The sequence below is a fragment of the Podarcis liolepis genome (assembly GCF_965112155.1).
Source record: "Podarcis liolepis genome assembly, chromosome: 4".
In the NCBI taxonomy this organism is placed as follows: Eukaryota; Metazoa; Chordata; class Lepidosauria; order Squamata; family Lacertidae; genus Podarcis; species Podarcis liolepis.
The window spans coordinates 86,437,152-86,460,435 of record NC_139558.1 but is presented as its reverse complement, the minus strand read 5'-3'; the positions used below and the strand labels follow the sequence as shown (position 1 = coordinate 86,460,435).

The following is a 23,284-nucleotide window of genomic DNA, read 5'->3' as shown; positions in this document are numbered from 1 at the left end:
AATAGTATATTTTCAAGGGAGGTGATAAAATCTGAGGAAATAACATTTCTGTCACATATATTATACAGTAACTAAATATGGTAGGTGGCAGTAGAGTACTTGCCTTTTTATTTTCCTATTGATGGGGAGGTGAAAATGTAGAAGAAGGTTTATTGGCTGATTTTATAAGAAAAAATAATCAAGTCATTAAAGATTTTGTACTTTAGTACAAAAGTCTGCCACAGAGTTTTGAAGAGATAATTCTGCAGAAGCTGTACAAAACTCATTTTTGTCACTTATCTTTGAATTTAATGTATGTTTACATTCTGTGACTTGTTAAAACTGTTGAGTAGATTTGCTTAAATAAACAAATGGTTTAGCCATATTTAATATAGAGTAGGGAAAATCTGTAGCTAAACTACATTGCAGACAGAATCATTTTTTTAATATATATAAAAATTAACTTAAACATATGCATGTAGTTACTAAAAATTAAAGCAACTTTTAGTTCATATATTATTTTCCAGTTCAGATTTTATCCTTTAAATTGTACATTTCTTATGAAAAATCAACCCTTTCTGTATTCATGTGTATAGAGAGCCTTTCCTATCAACCTTTGCATCTAGTGGCTTAGTTCATTAATGGATGGGAAAGAACAGGGGTCAGAAAACTTATTCAGCAGGGGGCCGGTCCACTGTCCCTCAGACCTTGTGGGGGGCCGGACTATATTTTGGGGGGGAAATGAACAAATTTCTATGCCCCACAGAATAACCCAGAGATGCATTTTAAATAAAAGGACACATTCTACTCATGTAAAAACATGCTGATTCTCGGACTGTCCGTGGGCCAGATTCAGAAGCCGATTGGGCCGGATCTGGCCCCTGGCCTTAGTTTGCCTGCCCATGAACTAAAATGTAAGGTAGAATTATTTAACTCAGGTGGGTTAGGACTGCCACATAGTATTATGAAGTTCAGGATGGGAGAGGATTTTCAGCACTAACATTGCATTGTGCCATGGAAAAGGCTCTACTTTTCTTAAGAAGAAATAGTGTGCAAGCACCTCTTCAATTTCTGGCCTTTCTAACCCCAAGTTTGCTTTCCAGGCTTCCAGCTTGCCCTTTGCATTCTCATTTGAACTCCACAGCACTTTTTCCGCTAGTACTTAGATTGTTGTTTAGATTGCAAGAACTTCAGTCACAAGCTAAGATTTTTTTTATATACAAAGGTGGCTTCTTTGCTTGTTTGAGGGTTCTTTTCTTTAGAAACAGAGTGCATTATTGGTTCATAGTGGTTTAGAGTGTTTCCCCCTCTTTCAGTTTTCCAGAAACAAGCATTAAAGTAACCAGTGTGTAACTTCCAGGATTCACCCTGAGCTTTTTTAAAAAATTGGTGTTATGTTAACCACTCAGCTAAGGGCATGAGAAACTTTTTTCTGTTTTGGCCTATGAAAGAAATAATTACTAGTCTTCACCTTCATTTTGCTCCTCTTAAGAGACCAGATAAAGATTAGTTTGGCTAATATGAGTGCAATAAAATATACTCATTTGACAGGATTTTTTTTGTAATCCTATATATGTTGGGAGGAATAGGAGGGGGGCATCTAATTACTGTATTTTCCCATGTATAAGAATATATTTCCCCCCATTTTTTAAAGTTTAAAATTGGGGGTCTTCTTATACATGGAATGTTTAAAATATTTATTTCTTAATTTTGGGCTCAAAAATTAGGGGTTATCTTATACACTGGGGTGTTTTATACACGGAAAAATACGGTATATGGCTTAGTATAAATCTCTTTTATCTAGTAGCAGAAATATTGCTTCTGCTCAGAAAAAGCAAGGTTGCATTTTCGATTTTCAAGGGAACAAAACATTCCCAATAAGTTAAGTGATGCATTTCCATCAAAATTCAAATTTTTTTGTATCTAGTTTGAGAATGGAAATGTTAAAAAAAAATTCCCATTTGTGTCTATGTTCCTTTTAAAGCTTGAATTTGTTTTCTTCAATGTTTAGCAAATTAATCGATAGCAACAATTATAAAAGTTAAAATAATACTTCCACAGACTACCAACTAGTGAGGCTTCATGTTCTAGCAACTCTGATAAATTATTTTAATTTGCTTTCACTGAACCAAACAACAGTACATAATTTATCAGACAAACAAAGAAAATGAAACAGTGCATCATCACACATTTTTGAAGATTAGAAAATCAATCAAAAATGCACTGGTGGACTTTAAGTGGATAATTCTGACTATTTAACAACTAAATAGTTTGCTCTAGAGAAAGATTAATGTTTATTTATTTCAAAAGTTCTGTGTGGCCAAGCAAAACAGGAACTACACTGTAGTTTTAAAATCTTAGAAGAAACAACCACTTTAAATAACCTGTAAACAGAAAATAAACATGCCGCTATTTTATTGATCTTGAATTTAAAACTGTTTCATTTCTTCTTGGGAGCTACCCTGACAGCTCTGTTACAGGGCAGCCTGTAAATATTGATAAGATAAATAAATGTCAGTGTGGGCAATACTACTGCATTGCTGTGAAAAAAATGCATAACAATTCATAGATATTTTATTATTCCAACAAGGGTGAAGTAAAATGAAACTATCCCACTTAAACCTCCAAAAATCCCAGTTGAACTTTTTTTTAAAAGATAAAATACTGATTTCTTGCTACGATCAAAACTAATAAATGCAGCTTATTTTTTAATATTCCTTGTTGGAAAGATTCCCCCCCCCTTCACCAGAGCCTCTAGCGAGGCTTATTGCAAGACAGGCGCATGAGGGGTGTGCATGGCATTCTTACAGCTGACTGTCTCTTACAGCTGTCTTATTACAGCTGACTGTCTCAAATGCCAGCATCTCTGCCTCAATAGTGATAGCAGCAAGACCAGGGGTCAGCAAACTTTTTCTGTGGGGGACTGGTTCACTGTCCCTCAGAACTTGTGGTGGGTCAGACCACGTGTGCATGCATGCGCACACTCCCTCCCTCAGAGACAGAGCGGCTGAGATACCTCTACTCACCACGTTCAGACGGAGCGGGCTGGGCTGGGCTGGGGAGGGTCTCAGTTTGTGCGGAGAGGCTGCAGTCACCCTGCCGGGAAGGGCCCTACCCCGGGGTGTCCATGACCGTGCTGCTAATGTGCCACCGCCAAGCAGCATAGAAGAGTCCTCCTCCTCTTCCTCCTCCTCCCTCCTCGCTGGCCCTCTTCTTCCCGCCCCTTCGCTTCTCCTCCTCCCTTCTCGGAGCTAGATGTCAACAAGGCGCCCTGCCCTGCGCCTCGCCCCGATTGGAGCAGCGAGTCTCGGGAAGGGTCGCCATTGGCCGCCAGCTCGCGTCAAACCGGCCAGTGGAGGGGAGGCCTGAGGTTGCTAAGGCTTCGGATTGGCCAGTATTGCGGAAGTCTGAGCAACCTCAGAGCATGCTGGGAGATTTAGTCCGGGGGGGGGGGATCGCAAAAAAATGGCGCCCGGGGAAAAAATGGTGATCGCACCGATCCAAGCGGTGGTTGCAGAACCATTCGTGGGCCGAATCCAGAGGGCAATTGGGCCAGATCCAGCCCGCGGACCATAGTTTGCCGACCCCTGAGCAAGACAATGTATGCTTGCTTCCTTCTCCTACCATATCACAAGGATTTCAATAATATGTGATTTAATCCTGCACATATTTATGATTGCTATAGTTGCATTGCCATCATGAATATACATGCATATGTATATTCATGTATATGTATATTCATGTATATGTATATTCATGTATATGTATAGTTAGGGTACTGCAGCCTTGAGTCGGATTTGAAGTGCTTGATTCCACCCCAACCTCCAGAAGACAATTCTGTTTATTTGACTTACCCATAACCTTACTAGAGAATTGTCTAAGTGTTCACACACTGTCATATTATCTTTTTATCTCACAGGTAATTTCACAGCTTCGGATCTTGAGCAGGTCTGTAACTGCTGGCTGCAAATTTGACAGGGAAATCTGGTCTAATGAGCTTTCTCCAGTCCTCAATCTATGGAAGAAGCTTAATCAGGTAAGAGGGTCATTTGTTGGTAAAGTTTTCAGTGTTACTTTCAATAGAACAGTCTAGGTAAAATGTCTGTATCATTCATTTGAAAGATGGGCATTCCACAGAAAGGGAATTCCAGTACAACATGGATTTCAGATAATATTTTGTTGGAACCAAAGACTCCTTTCAACTGATGCATTTTTTTTCTATAAGAGAAAAGAATGTGGCTGCAGGTTGTAGTAAGGTAGACCTATTTTTGGTACAAGTTTTTCAAGAGACAAGTAATATCACTTCACAGGTAGTAAGCATATCTCCGGAAGTAGCACTGCTCAATATAATTGCTAAGGACTAGATTTTTTTAAAAAGTTTATTTTCTGTATGGGTCGATTCTATTTTCTGTACCATTGTGGCATATTCAAAGGATCTGCAGTTCCTTGTTAAATTTTGACTAAAATAAATTCTGTAATATATACAGGTTTATGTAAATTTGTTTTGATTTTCATCATCTGTTTGAATACTACATGTATTCTTTGTATATTGTTTTAAAAATGAGTACAATAATTAGATAACTGGAGTGAGAATGGATGAGAAATCTGTACATTTAGGAGACAATAATGACTATGGCAGAGGCCTAAAGGAAACATGTTAGTTTTATACTGCTGACATGAAGTTACTTCCAAAGCCAAAATTTGAATTATGTCCCTTTCAGTATCAACCTTAAGTCATTGCTGTGAGTGGGAAATATAAATGTAAACAAATAAGCAATGAATTGGATGAAGCCAATGGCATTAGTAAACAACAGGAAATACCGACGATGGAAGAATGGAGAATGAAGCTGTTAGACTATGCTGAGTTGGATAAATTGACTGGGAAAATTAGATATCTAAGAGACCAAAAATTCATTGAGGACTGGGAAAAATTTGTGGAATATCTGAAAAGTATAAGTGAGGGACAGATAACGCTAGAGGGATTTACACCACAAAGAACTCATAACCCACCTGCTCTCAGCAGCCAGAAACACCATAACCAGACACTGGAGAGACCTGTCAGGAGTAAGCATAGACCAATGGTACCAAATAGTATGGGAAACAGCCCTACTAGAAAAATTAACTAATAAACTGAAACTGACACGGGGACAAACAGAAGAAGATGCCTTCACCCCGGTATGGCTCCCCTTTATCACATACACAGCCCAACAGGACAGTGACAATAATCCACCAACAGCATACAAATCAATATGGCTAACCTGATCCAAAACACCCACCCACCTCACCCCCACACAAAAACAAAGATCACCACAGCCAATCACAAGCAAACAATCACACCCTAGGCCAACCCCAACCTCTCTCACCACCAAAGGAACACAAGTGAACAACACAAGCAACGCTGACACCAAACTCTACATACATTAAACATAATAGAAACACTGCCACCCGACCCCACCCCTATCCATCTTCCCTCTCTCCATCCCCCTTCTTTTTTCTTTTTTCTTTTCTTCTCCCCCTAATGCCTCAACAAATGAAATGGATTTGTAAAAATGTTACATGGGGCAAAAAAATACAAGGCACTACACTTCTGTAAAACAAGAAAATCCTGAATAAAATATATATTTAAAAAAAGAAAAAAAAGAAGCACTGTGAAATTTGAGAAGTATTGTTTGAAGGGAATAGAAAAAGAAAGGTTTAAATAATGACAATACAAACCTAAGGAATGCGTAATTTAAATAACGACTATTGATGATTTACGGAAAAGCTGAAGGAAGTCCAGAAAAGAGATAATTTGTGAAAAATTGGATGTGAAATTATTGTGTGTTTTTGTTTTTGTTGTAAACTAATAAACATTATTTTTTTAAAAAAAGAAGCCAATGACATTAGTGTGTGGAAATGCTGTCATGAGTATTGACCAGCACATACAGGATTCCACTTGAATCCAGCTTTTAGCTCACCTCTGTAGATGATCCCTCTTCCCCTTTGCGCATTTAGTAAATGCATATAGGTAACACCTGAAAAAAATTATTGTGGTGCTCCCTTTCTTAAGCCAGCATTGCAGCTTTTATCTGTTGTAGCCAAATATCTCAGTTGTGAGTTGATGTGCTGGGCTTGGACATTTTCAATCATTGCTTGGAAATCATCCAGGTTGACTGTTGGCACTGTCAAAACCGACTTTGAAAACCATTAGTTGTGGGATATGTATGCAGATCTGCTCAAGTAAGGACCAGAATTATTATCTTCCTGCTTCAGTTAGTAGAAACTGCCAACCAAAAATTATACTTTCATACCTGAAAAACTATGAATATTTTTTAATATAGATGCCTCTTTCCAAATTCCTTTGGATGAATCACTTTCCATTTTTAATCTACATAATTACTCACTGCATTTTATATTTTATTAAAATCAATATGATTAACTAATAGACACATTTCTTTCTGATGGTCATTTTGAATTAAAAATTACTCAGTTAAGAATACTAATCAGCATTAAGTGCCGTTTGTGCCCCTCAAAATTATAATTAATTTTGAAATACTTTAATTTTTAAGTGAGGAAACATTGCGGACTTGAAATAATTTTAATAGTTCTCTTTAGTACACATTAATGTATATTTAAAATATATTTCACTAAGAAAATTATGAAAACTTGACATCTCTCCACAGCTTACTAAACTACAGAATTTTTGTTACTAAATATTATAATGAACAGTTCTGCAAAGCGTAGCCATTTTTTAAAAAAAATATTATAATAATAATGATGATGCGTATGTTTGTAATACTTGGGGTGTAGTTCTGTAGTCAATAAACTAAATTACTTTCATTGTACTGCACTAAAGTGGAACCACTTATCATTACAAAGTTTCTCTAAAAGTATTATTTCCCTGTTTTGAGCAGGAGATACCCCACAAAAGTAATTTGCATGATACTGTTACTAGGAGTCTCTGCAACAGTTTGTGAGGATTTTTCAAGGGTCCACAAATTTAGTCACCATAGCAATCACACAGTCGCTTTCTTTGCCTCTGATCATGCTGTCAGAGAAAAAGCTCTACCTCTCAACTGAGTCACAGGCACTGGGGTGTGGCAATATAAATCTCTGATTTTATGCTGCAATTCGTATAGGGGCATTCTAAGTGCCACTGAACTGCAGGAACTCCCCAGCAAACCCTTGTGCACAACTTGGTTGTTGTTGTTTAGTCGTTTAGTCGTGTTTCCGACTCTTCTCGACCCCATGGACCAGAGCACGCCAGGCACTCCTGTCTTCCACTGCCTCAAAAACCCCCCAACAACTTTTCTGTCCGGATTTTCACTGTTTAAAATATGGCAGTCCTGGAGTTGGTGCTGATCACAAAAAAAAATGACTTGACCACTAAGGCTTCTATCCTATTGTAGTTTGTAGTCAGTGAAGACACATTGTGGCAGTCGCAGATCATCTGTGCCGTTTTCAAGAAAAGTTCATGAATAGGATAATTTTGAAACCAGACACGGAATGCAAAAGTGTTGCGAAGTATTTGTGTCTATGTAGCAAATTCCTATCACTAGAAATGAGTACAGTTATACCTCAGGTTACGAACGCTGCGAGTTACTTCCGGGTTTCGGCGCATGCGCAGAAGCGCAAAACAACGTCATGCACATGCGCAGAAGAATCTAAACGCGTCATGGACGTGCGCAGATACAGTGCTTGAGGCTGCGAACGCTGTGGCTTGCGAACGCGCCTCCCGCATGGATCATGTTCGCAACCCGAGATATGACTGTACATGATAACTGAATCTGGACTGGATCTTATATTCACCACATGGATTATTATTATTACTATTATTATAATTTCTATACAATTTCTAATTAATTACATTTCTATACAGACCTTCATCCTAAGATCACAAGGCAGTTTACAATATAAAAACACAAAAATGCATGCCGCAATAACAAATAAAAACAATAACCCGTACATAGTTTAAAAGGCCATAGATCATTGAATTAGCCAAAGGCTTGGCAGAACAATGTTTTTGCCTGGCACCTAAATATATGTAATAATTGGCACCACCATGATGAATTTCCCACCCCATGACCCCATTTAGTAGGACCCACTGTGTGAGCCATTGTGTAGTGATTTTTTTCCACTAGTAGATATCAGTGATATGGATTGGTGGTGAAGAAACTCACTATATAAATGTGGGAACAGCGCAGCTGACAACAAGAATAATGTGGTGTGCTAACGTTGTCAAAATAAATTCTGGCAGAGCTTTCCTATTTATTTTCCTTTCTTTTGACAATGGTGACTGGAAAGAGAGTGGTAAATGAAGCCCATGAAAAGCCACCTAAATCAGTTGCAGCCGTCAGGCCATTTTCTGAAGCAACTTCTTGGTAAAAACTGACAGGCAATGAAAGTATTTGTCACTGCTGTACCATATAGTAAATGTGATTGATAACTTTTTTCTACATATTGAATTAAAATCTAAATAAGTCAGCCACTGTGCTCTTCTGAAATTTAGTTCAGCACACTTGTACGCATATAGCAAGAATTAGTCCATTGTGGAAATAGTTTGGCATGTTCAATTGTAACTTTCTTTCCACAGAGTAATATATATATATATATATATATATATGCGCAAATTAGGCTACATTAAAACAATAGATAGGTAAAATCATATATATGTAATCTGTTTCTAATGAAAATGTGAGAAGAGCTTGCTTTAATGTAACCTTTTGGCATATACATAAATGTTTTGGTCTCCATGGTTTGTGAGTCAAACGAAGAAATCTCTGAACATGCTTTCCCATGGGTTTATTAATTAAATAAAATGTAGTTTTATAAAATTTAAAAATAAGTGCTGAGTGCTTGCCAGTTGTCTCAGTGCCATTACAAGCATTGGCCAGAATGCTGGAAGAGAGGCGCACACTCACTTGCATATGTGAATAGCTTTTTTAAAACAAACTTCAGGTTGGCATATCATCAGAACCAACTCAAAACCAGCTGATAAAAATGAGTGATCTTATTGTACAATTATCAAAAAAGAAAATTTAATGCTGTAAATGTATAATTTATGTAAAGACTTTTAGCCTGTGTAGTTTTTTTCCGCATTACATATAATATGATTTCAAAGCTTGATTTTGGGGGAAATCAGGAAACAGAAAATTGTATCTGAAGTAATCTTCTGCTAATGGCTTTAGCTGAGCAATTTGCAGAGTTCTGGGGATTTAAGAACATTGATTATTGAAGAGGAAGCACTAATTAGCTGCATTTAAACTACAGCATCAGATGTTTCCCCAAAATACGAGTTTCAGGTTCATCATGTATAATTCACTTGTTAGAGTCTATTTAAAACATTGTTTACTTCCTGATTTATGTGTGTGTGTGTGTGTGTGTGTGTGTGTGTGTGTGTAGGCTTTTAGCTAGGAATAAAACCAAATTTCATAATTGACCTGTCTCAGAAAACAAACAACGTCTGCTCATAATGCACAGGAGCATTATTCAGTGACCATTAATGCACTAGATGAAGCTTTTGGACGAGATACAAGGCATGACACATAAAACAGGTTATGGTAATCAAGGCTTGAGGTTACCAGCACATGCACTTCTGTGGTCAGGCTGTCACATTACAAGAATGGTTACAAATGGTGTACCAGCCAGAGCTGGCAAAAAACACTCTTGGCCACGTGGGTCACGTTGGACACCGCTCACAGAGATGTGTCAAGGAGTACCCTCACAATGTGTACCTGCTCCTTTAGAGAGAGTGCCACCCCATCCAGAACTGGCAGTCCTGTGTTCTCCTTGACACAGGAACAACCCACCCACACATTCTCCCATCTTTCCAGGATTCAGGCTTAGTTTATTGACCCCCATCCAGTCCAGCAATGCATCCAGGCACCAGACCAAGGCTTGTACAGGTTCTCCTGACTCCAGTGTAATGGAGAAATAGAATTTAGCATCACTGATGATACCCTGTTCCAAACCCCCCTAGTGACGAGTCCCAACAGCTTCATATATATGTTGGGTAGCATTAGGGACAAAATAATACCCTGTGTCACCCCACTGAATAACATTTTTTTCCCCTTTTAGAATTCAAATCTGATTCATCAGAAGGTGTCCCCTCCTTCTGAGCGTCAAGGATCTCCAATCCTTTCATTCATTATTCTTGAACAGTTCAATGCCATTCGCTTAGTTCAGAGTATTCATCTGTCTCTCGCTGCTCTCAGTAAAGTCATCAGAGGAACCTCGCTGTTGAGTTCAGAAGTACAACAACTAGCAAGCGCTTTGCTAAACCAAAAGGTAAGGTCTTCTTTTAAATTCTCGTTGTACATAATACATCTTTATTCTGTAAATATGGCAAGCTTGAATCAAAGCCAACTAATTTAGATAAGTGCAAGTTTTAATCTTCAGTTAGATTCTTGTGTGACTCACAAAGCTCAGCAACGCCTGCAATTATTATCTTCTTCTTTCAGTGCCCCGTAACATGGCAGAGCAAATGGGAAGGCCCAGAAGATCCTTTGCAATATCTCAGAGCTGTTGTAGCACGAGCACATGCTATCCAGGTACAATTTAATATTTCTCTAAGATTCAGAATTTTAATAATAAAAAGTAAAGTTCACGTGTGTTCTATTTATATTTCATATTCATACCTACCTTTCTTTTATTAAAGACAATCTCTAGGTAGCTTGTATTGGAGTGTTCCACAAATACAGTTTTGTCTACATAACACTTTCACATATAGCAAGGCGGGGGAGCGGAAGATGTGGAACCTATTTCATAGAACTGACTAGAATCATAGACTTGTAGAGTTTATACCTTGTAGCATAAATTCCCACTTTACTTTTTTAAAAAACAGCAACATGTCATTAAATTCATATAACACTTGATTGTAAAAAACCTCAAAGTGGTTTACAAAAAGAATAGAACAATAAAATTATCAATACAAACTGTTAACAATAGTTGGGTGTTTAAAACACCCAAATAATAATTAAAATCAGTGATAATATTTTTTAAAAAACCACCCAGATTAAAATATATGTTCTACACATCTGTAGAACATAAAAAGTTGAGCATGTGCCAAAAAAACAGGTCCCTGTCTGGTGTCCATAGGCAGGAAGTTCCAAATTGTAGGTGCTGCCACACCAAAAGATCTATTTCTTTGAAATGTGGAACAAGTATTATTGGGCATCTGTAACAGTGTCAGTTCCACGAATCATCAAGTCGAGGTAGACGGGTTGCAAGTCGTTCAGGGCTTTATATACCAATAATAACACCTGGTAGCAAATTGGCAACCAGTGCAGGTCTCTGAACACAGACATTGTCAGGGTCTCACTCCTGCCAGCAACCAGGCTGCAGTATGCTACACTAATTGCAGGTTCCAGATCAAGCACAAGCAAAGCCTCATCTAGAACACATTGCAGTACAGTAGTACCTCCGTTTACATAACCTTCTGGTTACGTAAACTTCAGGATGCAAAAGTGGTAAACCCGTAAGTATTTGACCCGGTTTCTCTGCACGTGCATGCGCAGAAGCGGTCTGCCGCCGCCACGTGCGCATGCGCAGAAGCAGTCCTCAGATTGCAGAAACCTCAGGATTCGACCGGACCTCCAGAACGGATCCCGACCGCAACCGGAGGTACCAGTGTAATCTGGTCTTGTAGTAGTATGGACCCCTGTGACTAAAGGTTTCCAAGCTTTTACATGGATATATTGTCCTTGCATCCATAGTTTCAGGAATGGTGTTGGGGTTGCGTTGGGTGTTTGTGCCTGGAGTCCTGTAATGGTTCTGTGATTTAAGTTTACACTACACAAAGCTAGAATGATATAGTCCCATGCCCTGTCCTATGAGCTATGCTCTCCCTCTCAGGAGTTGATGGTTTGCTGGTGGTGTGCTGTCACTAGGCTTGGGAGTTACTCTGATTCCTATATTTCACCATGGTAGCACAAGCAGAACACAAAGAGGTGGCTTTTCTCTCTCCACTAAGTTCATATGGCTTACTCTACTTCAAAAGCTGGCATGATGTTGTAAGGATAAGAAGAATATGATTTGGCAGGTGTCCATTTTTCAGTGGGCACTAGGACACCAGCGTGTGGGGTTGTGTTCTGGTTGCTTGAGGCAGGAAAAAATCATTTAAAGGTAATTTAATTTGAAAAAGTAACTCATGTCTAGGGTATTCTAAATACTTAGTGGATAGTTTCCCAAGAAAACTGACAAATATGAAGAAACATTTTAGCTTTTATTTAGACAAATGGAAGTGCACATTGGAGTAAATGCGCAAAACTCTAGTCGTGGTTTTTGAAAGTCAGATAACATTTTTCATTCTTACTGAAGAATCTGACTCATTCAGAAGCTGAGGTGAATTTGTATGCAAGCATTCCCTTTGGTACTACAAAATACCTTGACGGGGGTTCTCGGAACTTCTATGAAGATCCAACCTTAGCACATCCCATGACAGATATTGTAGTCAAAAGGTTATTATTGCCAGCTCCAAAATTCATTTCCTTAATAGGCTCCCTTGAATTGTCTGTAGGTGATGCATATTGCATTAGGAAGTTCTATAATAAAGAGTGTTTTAATTTCATTCTTTCATATAAAATGACTTTACCCTTGGGAACACGTAATGAGATGAAGAATGCACTAGCAAATTAACATCTCAGCCTGTCATATTGCTAAGGATTATTAGATACATTAGGCCACTCCACAGGCATGAAACCTTATTAAACCTTGAGGAAGCTTTGTGACAATAATGTTTTGTGTGTGCTAGTTTCTGGTAGTTATTTTAGCCAAATTTGCATCGCCGAGGGAATTATTTACAGTGTTCTGTCTCTGGCATTTAGAGTGCAGTCTCTGTTTCTGGGAATAGCACCTCTTCCTTGTTGAACACTGATTTAATCTTCTGATTCCACAGGGCAACTGGGAGAGGGGGACGGAGGAGAGGCTTCCTGGGTACCCAGATTATCCCCACCTCTCGGGCACAAAGCTTCTGTGATCCCTCCTACATTCTGACTATAGTTTTCTTTTTCTTAAGTCCGGAATTGTACATCCTTCCCTCTTCCTAGTTAGAGACACTTATTCGGGTGGGGATGGGGATAGGAAACTGTAGCTTACTTAATATCTGCCAGGAGCTTGTCCTACACTCGAGTAGGACCCTGGCAGAGACACATGCCCAATTGGCATGTTCTCTTCCTCCTGGTCAATTGTTCGGGAGTTTCAAAAGCTTTCTTCTGCCCGAACATCACAGCGACCGATGCCAACAGACATCGGCACACTCAGGGATCTGCAGAGTCTTCGTGGTTCGCGTGACAGACCTCAGCAACTCAGCATTTTGGCTAATCTACTTTTATTTACATATAAAGCATTCACGGAGCACTGCAACATGGCTCCCTCTCTCTCTAGCATCAGACAGCAAAAACAAACAAACAAAGGACAATAGTCCCACTTCACGGAACACAGTAACACAAACATCCTGTCTCCGTCACTTCCCACTCTGTGGAATGAAAACATACACCGTCATGTGATAGACAACAATCTCATGACTGCAGTCACAGAGCAGGAATCTTAACAATATCCAGACTCTAATACAGCAGCTGCTGTAGCCTAATGCCGACCCTGTCCCTTCTCTGCTCTACAGCCAAGACAATGATGTAATAGAAAGAGCCACAAAAAGCTGACTCAGAAGTTTTGGGCAGTTCCCCAGAATTCCAAAACTGGAATGGAAAGAAGCATTTTCCCCTCAAGGGAAGAAGATCTATAGCATGCAGTGGCCCCTCCCCTAGTCCAGGAAGGCAAGCACCCATCTCAAGCTGGAAAACCATCTCAAGATGGAAAAGGTGGATCTTACAATGTACCTTACAAATTCCTGCATTTTAGAACTAAATCTTAGTTTCCACCAGCAATTCTATGGAAACAATCTCTCTGACAATGCTACATATGTTTTGCCTTCCCACCTTGCCTCCAGCAACCTAGCACAGTACACCTATGTCATGAAGAGGATGGAGAAGATTCCTGTCACAACACCATGTGTGTTCTGTATGTGCTTAAGGCGCAGACAGGCTAGTTTATTATGTCCAGAACCAGGACTAGGATACGTATTCCCAATTCCAAAAGCTGCTGCCTCATTTGAGGTCAGTTCTAATCCCTTATTTTCCTTTAGTTCTAGTAACACTGGAGTTCTTGCCTGTAGCAATATCCCACAGCACTATGCATGTGAATACTTAAACCGCATGGGTGGACCAATGTGATGTGTCGTTCCCATCTGATTGGTTGCCCTCCTGGCCAGGCACTATCTGTGTGGATTTTCTGACATTTACAAAAGCACTGTGGAATAATTCAACTGGAAATTTCAACACCTTTGCTGTAGCTTTTTAATATAATCTCTTGGTCATTTCAGTGCAATCTAAAATGGGAAGTTCACAATGAATTCTGCATTGGATTTAACTCTCTAATAAGTATATATTTTAAAAAGAAAAATTCCGGCATTAAACTAAAATATAGTGAAGTTTGTGTATTTAAATATCAATCTCCCAGCCAAGCTCACAGATTTTATTAAACACCAAATTAGGAGTGATTACTTCAAACTTCATGTGATTGTCAAACATTGCAGTCTCTTATAATTTTATTGAATATAACTGCTTGCCCATAACTTTCTTGAGGAACTGAATTAAATGTTTTTGAAGGCGCTGCTAAAATGAATTTATTAAAAACAAATTACAAAATGATTCCCATGACCACTTAGATACTGAACAATTTACAAAATGCTGTTTTTCTAATGGGGAATTGCAATTATGGCCATGCTATAAAAGGAACTGTTGTTAAATCATTGAAAGGAGCATGCAGAGATGCCCAGTGTACAACTAATGAATACAGAAAAGGGGAACAAAATCAAATCACTCTTAATTGTCAGGGATGAACATTCATAATCTGTGTTGTGACACATTTAAAGGTCACCTGATTAAATGGCTGTGTCTGAGGGAAAGACCACAGCAACATATTTTGACCCTGACAGAAAAGCAAATTACAATTTATTTAGTGATATTATTGTTTCAGTGGCTTTTTCAACGATGACTCAGTGCTATAAAACTAGCAATATTTTTTGAAAAATAGATATATTTTTTATATGAAGCTAGCTGGCTCCCCACGCTTTGTCACATGAATCAGGCAGCTCCTACAAAAGATGGAGGTGACCAGAGCCAACTAGTGAGCCATTGAGAAGGATATCCTGATGGCACTAGCCTAAGATGTTCCAGCCGTGATTAGATGAGAAGAGGAGACACTTCAATGCAAGGGGCTGCATGCCACGGGCAGCACATCTACCTGCATCAGGGAATTCTGTGCTTCTTTGCTGATCAGAACATGCATTGCTCAGCATAGAAACCGCAGAGATGGTTAAGAAGTTATTGTTTGGGGACTTGAGGGCTGTTTTTTATGAAAGAGTGCAAAGCGTAAAGGAAGAAGAAATCCATATGAGGGTATAAAGAGGAGCCCCAGTCTTGGTCCTCTTCCTTTAAGCGCATGTGATATATGACTATAGCATGGAGGGCTCTGTTCAGTGAAACACTGGGATGCATGAGCGTCTCATAAATGTGAAGTTCATCCATATTGTCCTGGAAGAAAAAGGAACCAAAAATATGAGGTCAGAGGACACTCACATGTTCTCTATCTGTTGTTTACTGAACTTCTGAACCCATCCAATGCATTTTGGATAAGGATAGATTTCAGAAAATGAATTAGTTGCAATTTGGTTGGCTGTGAGATTTCATTTTATGACTGAGAATTTCATGGTCTCTTTATTCTGATGCACGGCATATGTGGATTTCACTTTATGATAAATATTGCACTTCAAAACCCAAAAATTATAACTAATGGGCCTCTTATTGTCCAATGCATTGTGTTGAGCTGAAGGAAAATGTCTGTTACAGGATATGTGAGTGTGATAATGATAGGTATTTATGAAAGCTATGTGGCACTTCCGCTATTTTATTTCATAATATATTGTGACCATTGTTGCCATAATTCACCAACGTTCACGTCACATGCAAAATTTACGTGGGGTACTATGTTTCTATAATGTTTAGTGACGCATATGTATTATGATTAGCTGTGTATAAAATTCAGTGTAATTTGTGAACTAATTTATGTATGGTAACTATAAGGCTTACTCAGAATCATAGTAAATATTGTTATATACAGTGGCGTATTCATTTGAGAAGAGATTAATGTTCTTTGTGACATATTGTGTCCCTGCCTAGGGAAAACAGACAAGCCTAGGCAGCCAATTTGAATTTGTGGGCCAGTTCACAGCTTGTATCCAATAAATCCCATTCATCAAACAAGACTGTTCTTCTTTTCATAAAACTATTTTTTTGTTTCAACGTGGAAACAATCATTTCCAGATAATACTAGAAGATTTTTATACTTCATTTTACCTTTTAGATATGACATACTGAGCTCACTCTATCATTCCATAAGGCCTACAGTCTGCCTTCTCTGAAGAAGATCAGGAACAAATAAGCCATTTTAGAGCTAAAAAGCTTAACTTCGTTAAAAATAATAATCTAGGATAGATATTAGAAGGATGCAGGTTCAATGTTCCTGTGTTTCTCACCACAAGAAGACGAATGACATCAAACATTCTTAGTTCAGGTTTCTCCCACTCATAAATCTGCCCCTAGGACATTAGTAACTCCCCTTTAAGTAGAAATGAGACTTCACAATTTCCTCTTGTTTAGAACAACTGTCACATATCAGGACCTTCTAGTTTCCCAGACCACTCTGTTACATCGTAAGCTCCTCTCTCAAGCACCAAATTTTCACTTGAGGGTTCACCTACATACCAGGATAGGCAGATTCTTTCTGAGAACAGAAAATGGAAGAGTCTTTTCCTAGCAAATGCAGTCCACAGTTCTCACAATCACTTTAATTTTGTGTGATTTATATATTCATTTTAAGCTGCCTTGAATTTGATTTTATCATAGAAAGATTAAGTATAAATGTCAAAATAAATAAATTGAACGATCCAATTTAGGGGAGTAATAGCATTTTATATGGAGACTACGTTTGCTTGAATGGAAAACACAATCCAAGTTAAGTCTCTTTTCTTTTGCAGTCTGATGTAAAAGGGGTGACTTCCCATAGCATTCACTTACCTCCTGACATTTTCCAGAATGGGAAATTATTATTTTATTATTTATTTATTTATTTATTTATTTATTTATTTATTAGAATAACAAGTCACCCCCATTCTCATTGAACATGAATTTTTTGCTCCCTGAGCTTGAAGCTGCCATATGAATAAAAAAACCCTAGTCATGTTGTGCATCGACTTCATCTTTCTTGCCCCTCAATCACACTAAAATCAAGTTCAAAGTGCATTTATCATTTGAATCTAAAACTACAGTCCTGGGCTTGGTTATATGCATTGATGTCAGTGGGACATATAAGCATCTAATGTATAGAGGATTCGTGGGTGAATGTGTTCAAGATTCAAGACCATTTACAACAGTAAACTAGGCGTTTTTCCCCAATTAATGTGCAATATTGTTACCTTTGTAGAATTGGGTGAGTAAAGCAGAAAAGCAGATCTTGCTCTCAGATACCCTCGACCTCTCAGAACTCTTCCACCCTGACACATTTCTGAATGCCTTACGACAAGAGACTGCAAGGTAAGTGAATTGGTTGCCATTTTATGAATCTCTTAACGCCTTTGCTTTCCTTTTATTGCCTCCTGTTTGCCTCTTTCCAGGAAAATACTAAACGGTAGCAATCAAAAACATTCTCTTCTGCATGAAGCCCAGTTAGTCCCCTTTCTCTCTCTCCTGCCCTCTTGTTATGACCTTTTTCTATTTAGAGAAGCTTTTAGTTAATTGCATAAGAAACCTGTGGTTTTTTATCTTCTTTTATGGACTCTCTTTCAGATATATGTTAAAGATATTATGCATTTTGCATTAAAAATTAATGTGGGCCACCCTGAGTAGTGTTTCTGAAAATGTAAAAAACAAAACAAAACAGGATATAAATTTCCTAAATTAAATAAATGGGTGAAAAACCAATATAGCAATCATGTATAACTTGTTAGCCACCAAGCCTCATGACATGTAAGATAAGTTGAGAAACCTTGATCTCCTGGCATTGTAAAAGCAGGGGAAGGAATGGAGGAGGGATATCAAGCATCCATTGGACCACAGTACATTGCTGGAGGCCTGCATTTGGCATCCTTGGCTTGATGTTGTGCAGACCCGCAGTACAACTTTCTCTCCAATAATAAGGACTTCTTTCTGGCAGCAGCTTCTGTGTTATTTTAGGGAGCAACCCAAATTCAAAACCCGCCAGGATGAGCAAATTAGGATCCAGCAGATCTCCAGCTCTATTGGCCAGTTCCCAAGCACAGCCAGAGTATGCTGGCATAACTTCCTGGCTCAACCAGCTGAACTGAAATAAGTGGATGTTACTCAAGCAGAAACCCTGAAAAATGAGTGTTCCAGTGGCGTAGTGGGGACAGCAAAGCTAGCCAGGCTTACTTGAAAGTAAATTCCATTCATTTCAGTGAAATCTATTCATCTGTAAGTGTAAATAAACTTTTAAGAAAGCTTAGTTCTTAAGTACTAACTATATGTTGCACTCATCTTTTAAGAACCTTTTAATAATGCTTGGTTCTTAAGTACTAGCTACCGTATTTTTCATCCCATACGACGCTCCGTCCCATAGGACGCACCTAGTTTTTTGGGGGGGAAATAAAGGAAAAAAATTTTCCCTTTATTTCCCCCCCAAAAGCAGGTCAGGGAAACAGAACCAGGTCGAGGAACAGTGGGATGGCGGCGCTGCGCCTCCCTGCTGTCCCCCGAGCTTGTGGGGCTGGCCGATGTCTGCCCCGCGCGAGGGGCGCTCTGCATCAGGGCGCCCCCCCCTGCGGGGCGGCAGGCTGCTATCCGCAGCGTGGGGAGCCCTGCGGGGAACTCCTGCAAGGCTCCCCACGCTGCGGATGTCTGCCTGGCGCGGGGGGCGCTCTGCTTCAGCGCGCCCCTCGCGCTGGGTAGCAGGCTGCTATCCGCAGCGTGGGGAGCCTTGCGGGGAACTCCTGCAAGGCTCCCCACGCTGCAGATGTCTGCCTGGCGCAGGGGGCGCTCTGCTTCAGGGCGCCCCTCGCGCTGGGCAGCAGGCTGCTATCCGCGGTGTGGGGAGCCTTGCGGGGAACTCCTGCAAGGCTCCCCACGCTGTGGATGTCTGCCTGGTGCGGGGGGCGCTCTGCTTGAGGGCGCCCCGCCCACCGGGCGACAGGCTGCTATCCTCAGCGTGGGGAGCCTTGCGGGGAGGCGCTCTGCTTCAGGGCACCCCGCCCGCCGGGCAGCAGGCTGCTATCTGCAGCGTGGGGAGCCTTGCGGGGAACTCCTGCAAGGCTCCCCACGCTGCGGATGTCTGCCTGGCGCGGGGGGCGCTCTGCTTCAGGGCGCCCCTCGCCCTGGGCAGCAGGCTGCTATCCGCAGCCTAGACATCCCTGCCGGACCTCCCGTAGGGTTGCCTAGGCTGCGGATGTGTTCCTGAAGCCTGGATAGCGAGAGGGGTCGGTGCGCACCGACCCCTCTCGCTCTCCAAGCTTCAGCAAAAGCCTGCATTCGCCCCATAGGACGCACCCAGATTTCCCCTTCATTTTTGGAGGGGGAAAAGTGCGTCCTATAGGGCGAAAAATACGGTATATGTGGACACTCATCCGCATGCAGTAAGTGCCCTTAAAAAAAAGGCACTTTGGGAGAGAATATTTTAAAGAGGGAAAGTACTGGGGGAGTAAGACTTTGCGCAGTAGTTGACCACTGTGAAAAACAGGTTGCTGGGCCAAATAGTTGTTTGGTTTGATCTGGTAGAGCAGAGGTTTTCAACCTTTCTGAGTCCACAGTTCCCTTGACCAATTACATTCTTTCTGTGTCACCCCTGTGGGGCTCAGGAGCCCAGTTATGTCACCCCTTGCCTGCAGAGCTGGCAGCCCCTCACCCTTTTTCAAACACCCTCCTTTGTGGAGTGTTCTCTCAGCCTCCCCCCACCCCTTCTTAGGAGTCCTCTGGGCAGCTGCAGCTGCCACCCCTGGTCTCTGAGCTGCCCCCCTTACCCCAAAGAGAGGTGTCTCCTCACACTGCCCCACAGGGGCCTGGGAAGCACCCCCTGGCCAGCCCCAGAGGACCATTTGCCTGGGGAGATTGTAGCCAGGGCTGCTGCAACAAACAGCCATGCAAGCCTTTGGGAGGCAGAGACACAAGAGGGCATCAGAGGAGGGAGGGAAGGAAAGAGGGTCAGAGGCCAGTGTTTACTGCGGCACCCCTGACCACCATTCAGGCACCCCGAGGTGTCGTGGCATACTGGCTGAAAACCAATGATATAAATAAATGTGCTTGTCTGCAAACCACTACAAACTAAAATGGTTATCTAAAGCACAAAAAAAATTCAAGAAGAACCATGCTGTCTTGTTTCCATTCCTGTGGGGCTTACTTCAAATGTGTGCCCAAATGGGCTAAAAATCAGAAATGTACTGGCCAGCCCCAGAGGCACCATTCGCTTGGGGAGCTTGTAGCCAGGGCTGCTGCAACAAACAGCCATGCAAGCCTTTGGGAGGCAGAGACACAAGAATGCATCAGAGGAAGGAGGGAAGGAAAGAGGGACAGTGGCCAGTGCTGCCCCTGACCATCATTCAAGGCACCCTAGGTGCCACGGCACACTGGTTGAAAACCACTGCAGAAGAGCATCACTGGCACAAGAAGAGCTGAAACACAAGAAGCAAAGACAGACTATACTAAAGAAGCCAAAGGTCATATGATATATTGGGATGCAGCCAACAAAAAATATGTAGGATTGTTCAGACAGTGCAGCCGTGAAAGCATTCCCTTACCAGTCAAGCCAATGGTTATCAGTAATTAGTTAAAACAGAAACATGTGGATACTTTTGTGCCTGTGGTTGGAATTCCCTTGCCTGGCAGCAGTAGCTCCATTAGTGCATAGGCCAGGTTTCCACATTTTCTGCTAGCGGTTTCTGGTCAAGTCCCAGCATTTCTACTCTTTGGAGCCAGAACATGAAGACAGCTCTCGGGGGAATGTTTTGTGGAGACAGAACATGTTTTTGTGCAGAAAATGTTATCTTAAACATACCGGTAGGTATGTAAATTAGGAATTCATAGTCCAGGAAATAAGAGATTGTGCTTCTTCAGAAATTACCATGTAGTTTTTTTAGGCTCTTAACTTCTTATTCAAATTGAAACAATATTGTTTGAAAAAAATACTTCTATCCTATTTTTCATTGCCAGAAATATTTTCTTTTACAGAATTCTGTATTTTCTCTTGCTCCTTTTTTTTAATAAAAAAAATCCAACTCCCTTACTCAGCAGATGAATCTGTTATTTTAAGTTTCTTATGGTCTTGTGAAATACATTATTTAGGTTTTCATCTTATTTCTCTCTTCTAGGGTGATGGGCTGTTCAGTAGACAGCCTAAAATTTACAGCATCTTGGAAAGGTCAGATACGAGCAGCAAAGCTCCAAGTTCAGGTATTCTGCATGTTCGTGTTTTTCTCATTCACTGAAGCGTCCATGAAATTCTATGAAAGCCAATTGAAATGTCCTTTCATTTGTTCTATTGAAATCATAGCCTACCCAGTCCCCAAACGTGATGGGTTACCTAATTACCCTAGACACTCTCTTATTTTCTATGGGAACCAAAAGCCAATAACATTTTTCACCACTTCTGGAAGACAAACATGCAGGTCTCCAGAAGAAATTATTCAAAAAGCTGAGTATGGGGGGTCACAGAAAATGTTACTAGAATCCACTGCTGTAGCACACAAACCAAATTCCGTTCCTTTATGATGCTTTCCTCTTAGAGTGGTTCTCTGGTAAATGGTGCTTTCTATAGGCAGCAGTAACCAGCTTGATGGTGTTGCACCTCTGTCTTCCCAACACTGATCATCACTGCTGCTTACTAAAGGCGGGAGAGATGGGGCACAGGGAGCTCAATGTGGTGTGAATGCAATAGTAGGAACATCTGAATGGTTGCACCACACTGAGCTTCCCATACCCCACCCTTCTCGGTTAGCAGCAGCGGTGCTTGATATTGGGAAGCCAGGTGTGCAATGCTCCCCTGCCTGTGCCACTCCACTGATCACTGCTGGCTGTAACATGTGAGTATTGCAGAAAGGTAAGCTTGTCACTTGTCACTACCTTGCCAACAAAGGTCCATATAGTTAAAGCTATGGTTTTCCCAGTAGTGATGTATGGAAGTGAGAGCTGACCATAAAGAAGGCTGATCGCCGAAGAATTGATGCTTTTGAATTATGGTGCTGGAGGAGACTCTTGAGAGTCCCATGGACTGCAAGAAGATCAAACCTCTCCATTCTGAAGGAAATCAGCCCTGAGTGCTCACTGGAAGGACAGATCCTGAAGCTGAGGCTCCAGTACTTTGGCCACCTCATGAGAAGAGAAGCCTCCCTGGAAAAGACCCTGATGTTGGGAAAGATGGAGGGCACAAGGAGAAGGGACGACAGAGGACGAGGTGGTTGGACAGTGTTCTTGAAGCTACCAGCATGAGTTTGACCAAGCTGCGGGAGGCAGTGGAAGACAGGAGGGCCTGGCGTGCTCTGGCCTATCGGGTCACGAAGAGTCGGACATGACTAAATGACTAAACAAAGCTTGTCACTTCAGCAACTGTTACTCTTGGCGCCAATAGAAGCCTGGCAGAAGTCATCACCTTGAGGCAGAAATAACGCTTCAAGGACTGGCAGAATCCTCAGGGAGGGGTTGTGGGGGACAGCACACCATGCATAACAAGAGGATGTTTAGATTAAAAATGAACTGATTAAGAAAAAGACCAGTTGACAGGAGCAAAGGCATTTGTTGTGGCTTAATGAAGGCTAGGACTTGCAGATTGTAAATCTGAGAGCGGATTGTCAACAATTACAAATGCATTTTTCAGACATTCAGACTTCTGATACGGTTTTCAAGTGTATCTGTAAAGGTCACCTAACAATTTTGGGATCCTCTCTGAAAGACAATTTGAAGTGCAGGTGCTCTTTAGTCAGGTACCTGAACCAAGTTTACAGCTTGGTCCAGAGAGATTTCCAATCCTGAAATGGATAATTAATTCACCAGATAACCTCAAGGCATGATTAGGGTAACAATTCCTTCCTATTAAGGCTATGAGGAATTCTTGATTCAGAGTCAATTTGTACATTATTATATCTTTTTAATGACATTTAGAATTACTTGGACAGAGACTCTACCCTGACACATCTCATGCCCATATGCAAATACATGCCTTTTGTGATCATTTTAAATCACTGAGAAATGAAAAATAAAGAGATTTTCCCAAT

The 23,284-nt window shown here is 40.8% G+C and overlaps 1 protein-coding gene across 3 annotated transcripts in view; it reads left to right on the top strand.

The window, feature by feature from the left end:
* The window catches only part of DYNC2H1 (dynein cytoplasmic 2 heavy chain 1), a 164,829-nt gene that overhangs the window by 132,125 nt on the left and 9,420 nt on the right, over positions 1–23,284 (top strand). For all 3 annotated transcript variants that reach the window (XM_083499074.1, XM_083499072.1, XM_083499073.1), the window contains 5 exons: positions 3,899–4,015; positions 10,036–10,245; positions 10,419–10,508; positions 17,497–17,606; positions 21,386–21,467. In XM_083499074.1, the coding sequence (XP_083355200.1) occupies positions 3,899–4,015; positions 10,036–10,245; positions 10,419–10,508; positions 17,497–17,606; positions 21,386–21,467 (609 nt within the window). The remainder of the gene's footprint in view (positions 1–3,898; positions 4,016–10,035; positions 10,246–10,418; positions 10,509–17,496; positions 17,607–21,385; positions 21,468–23,284) is intronic.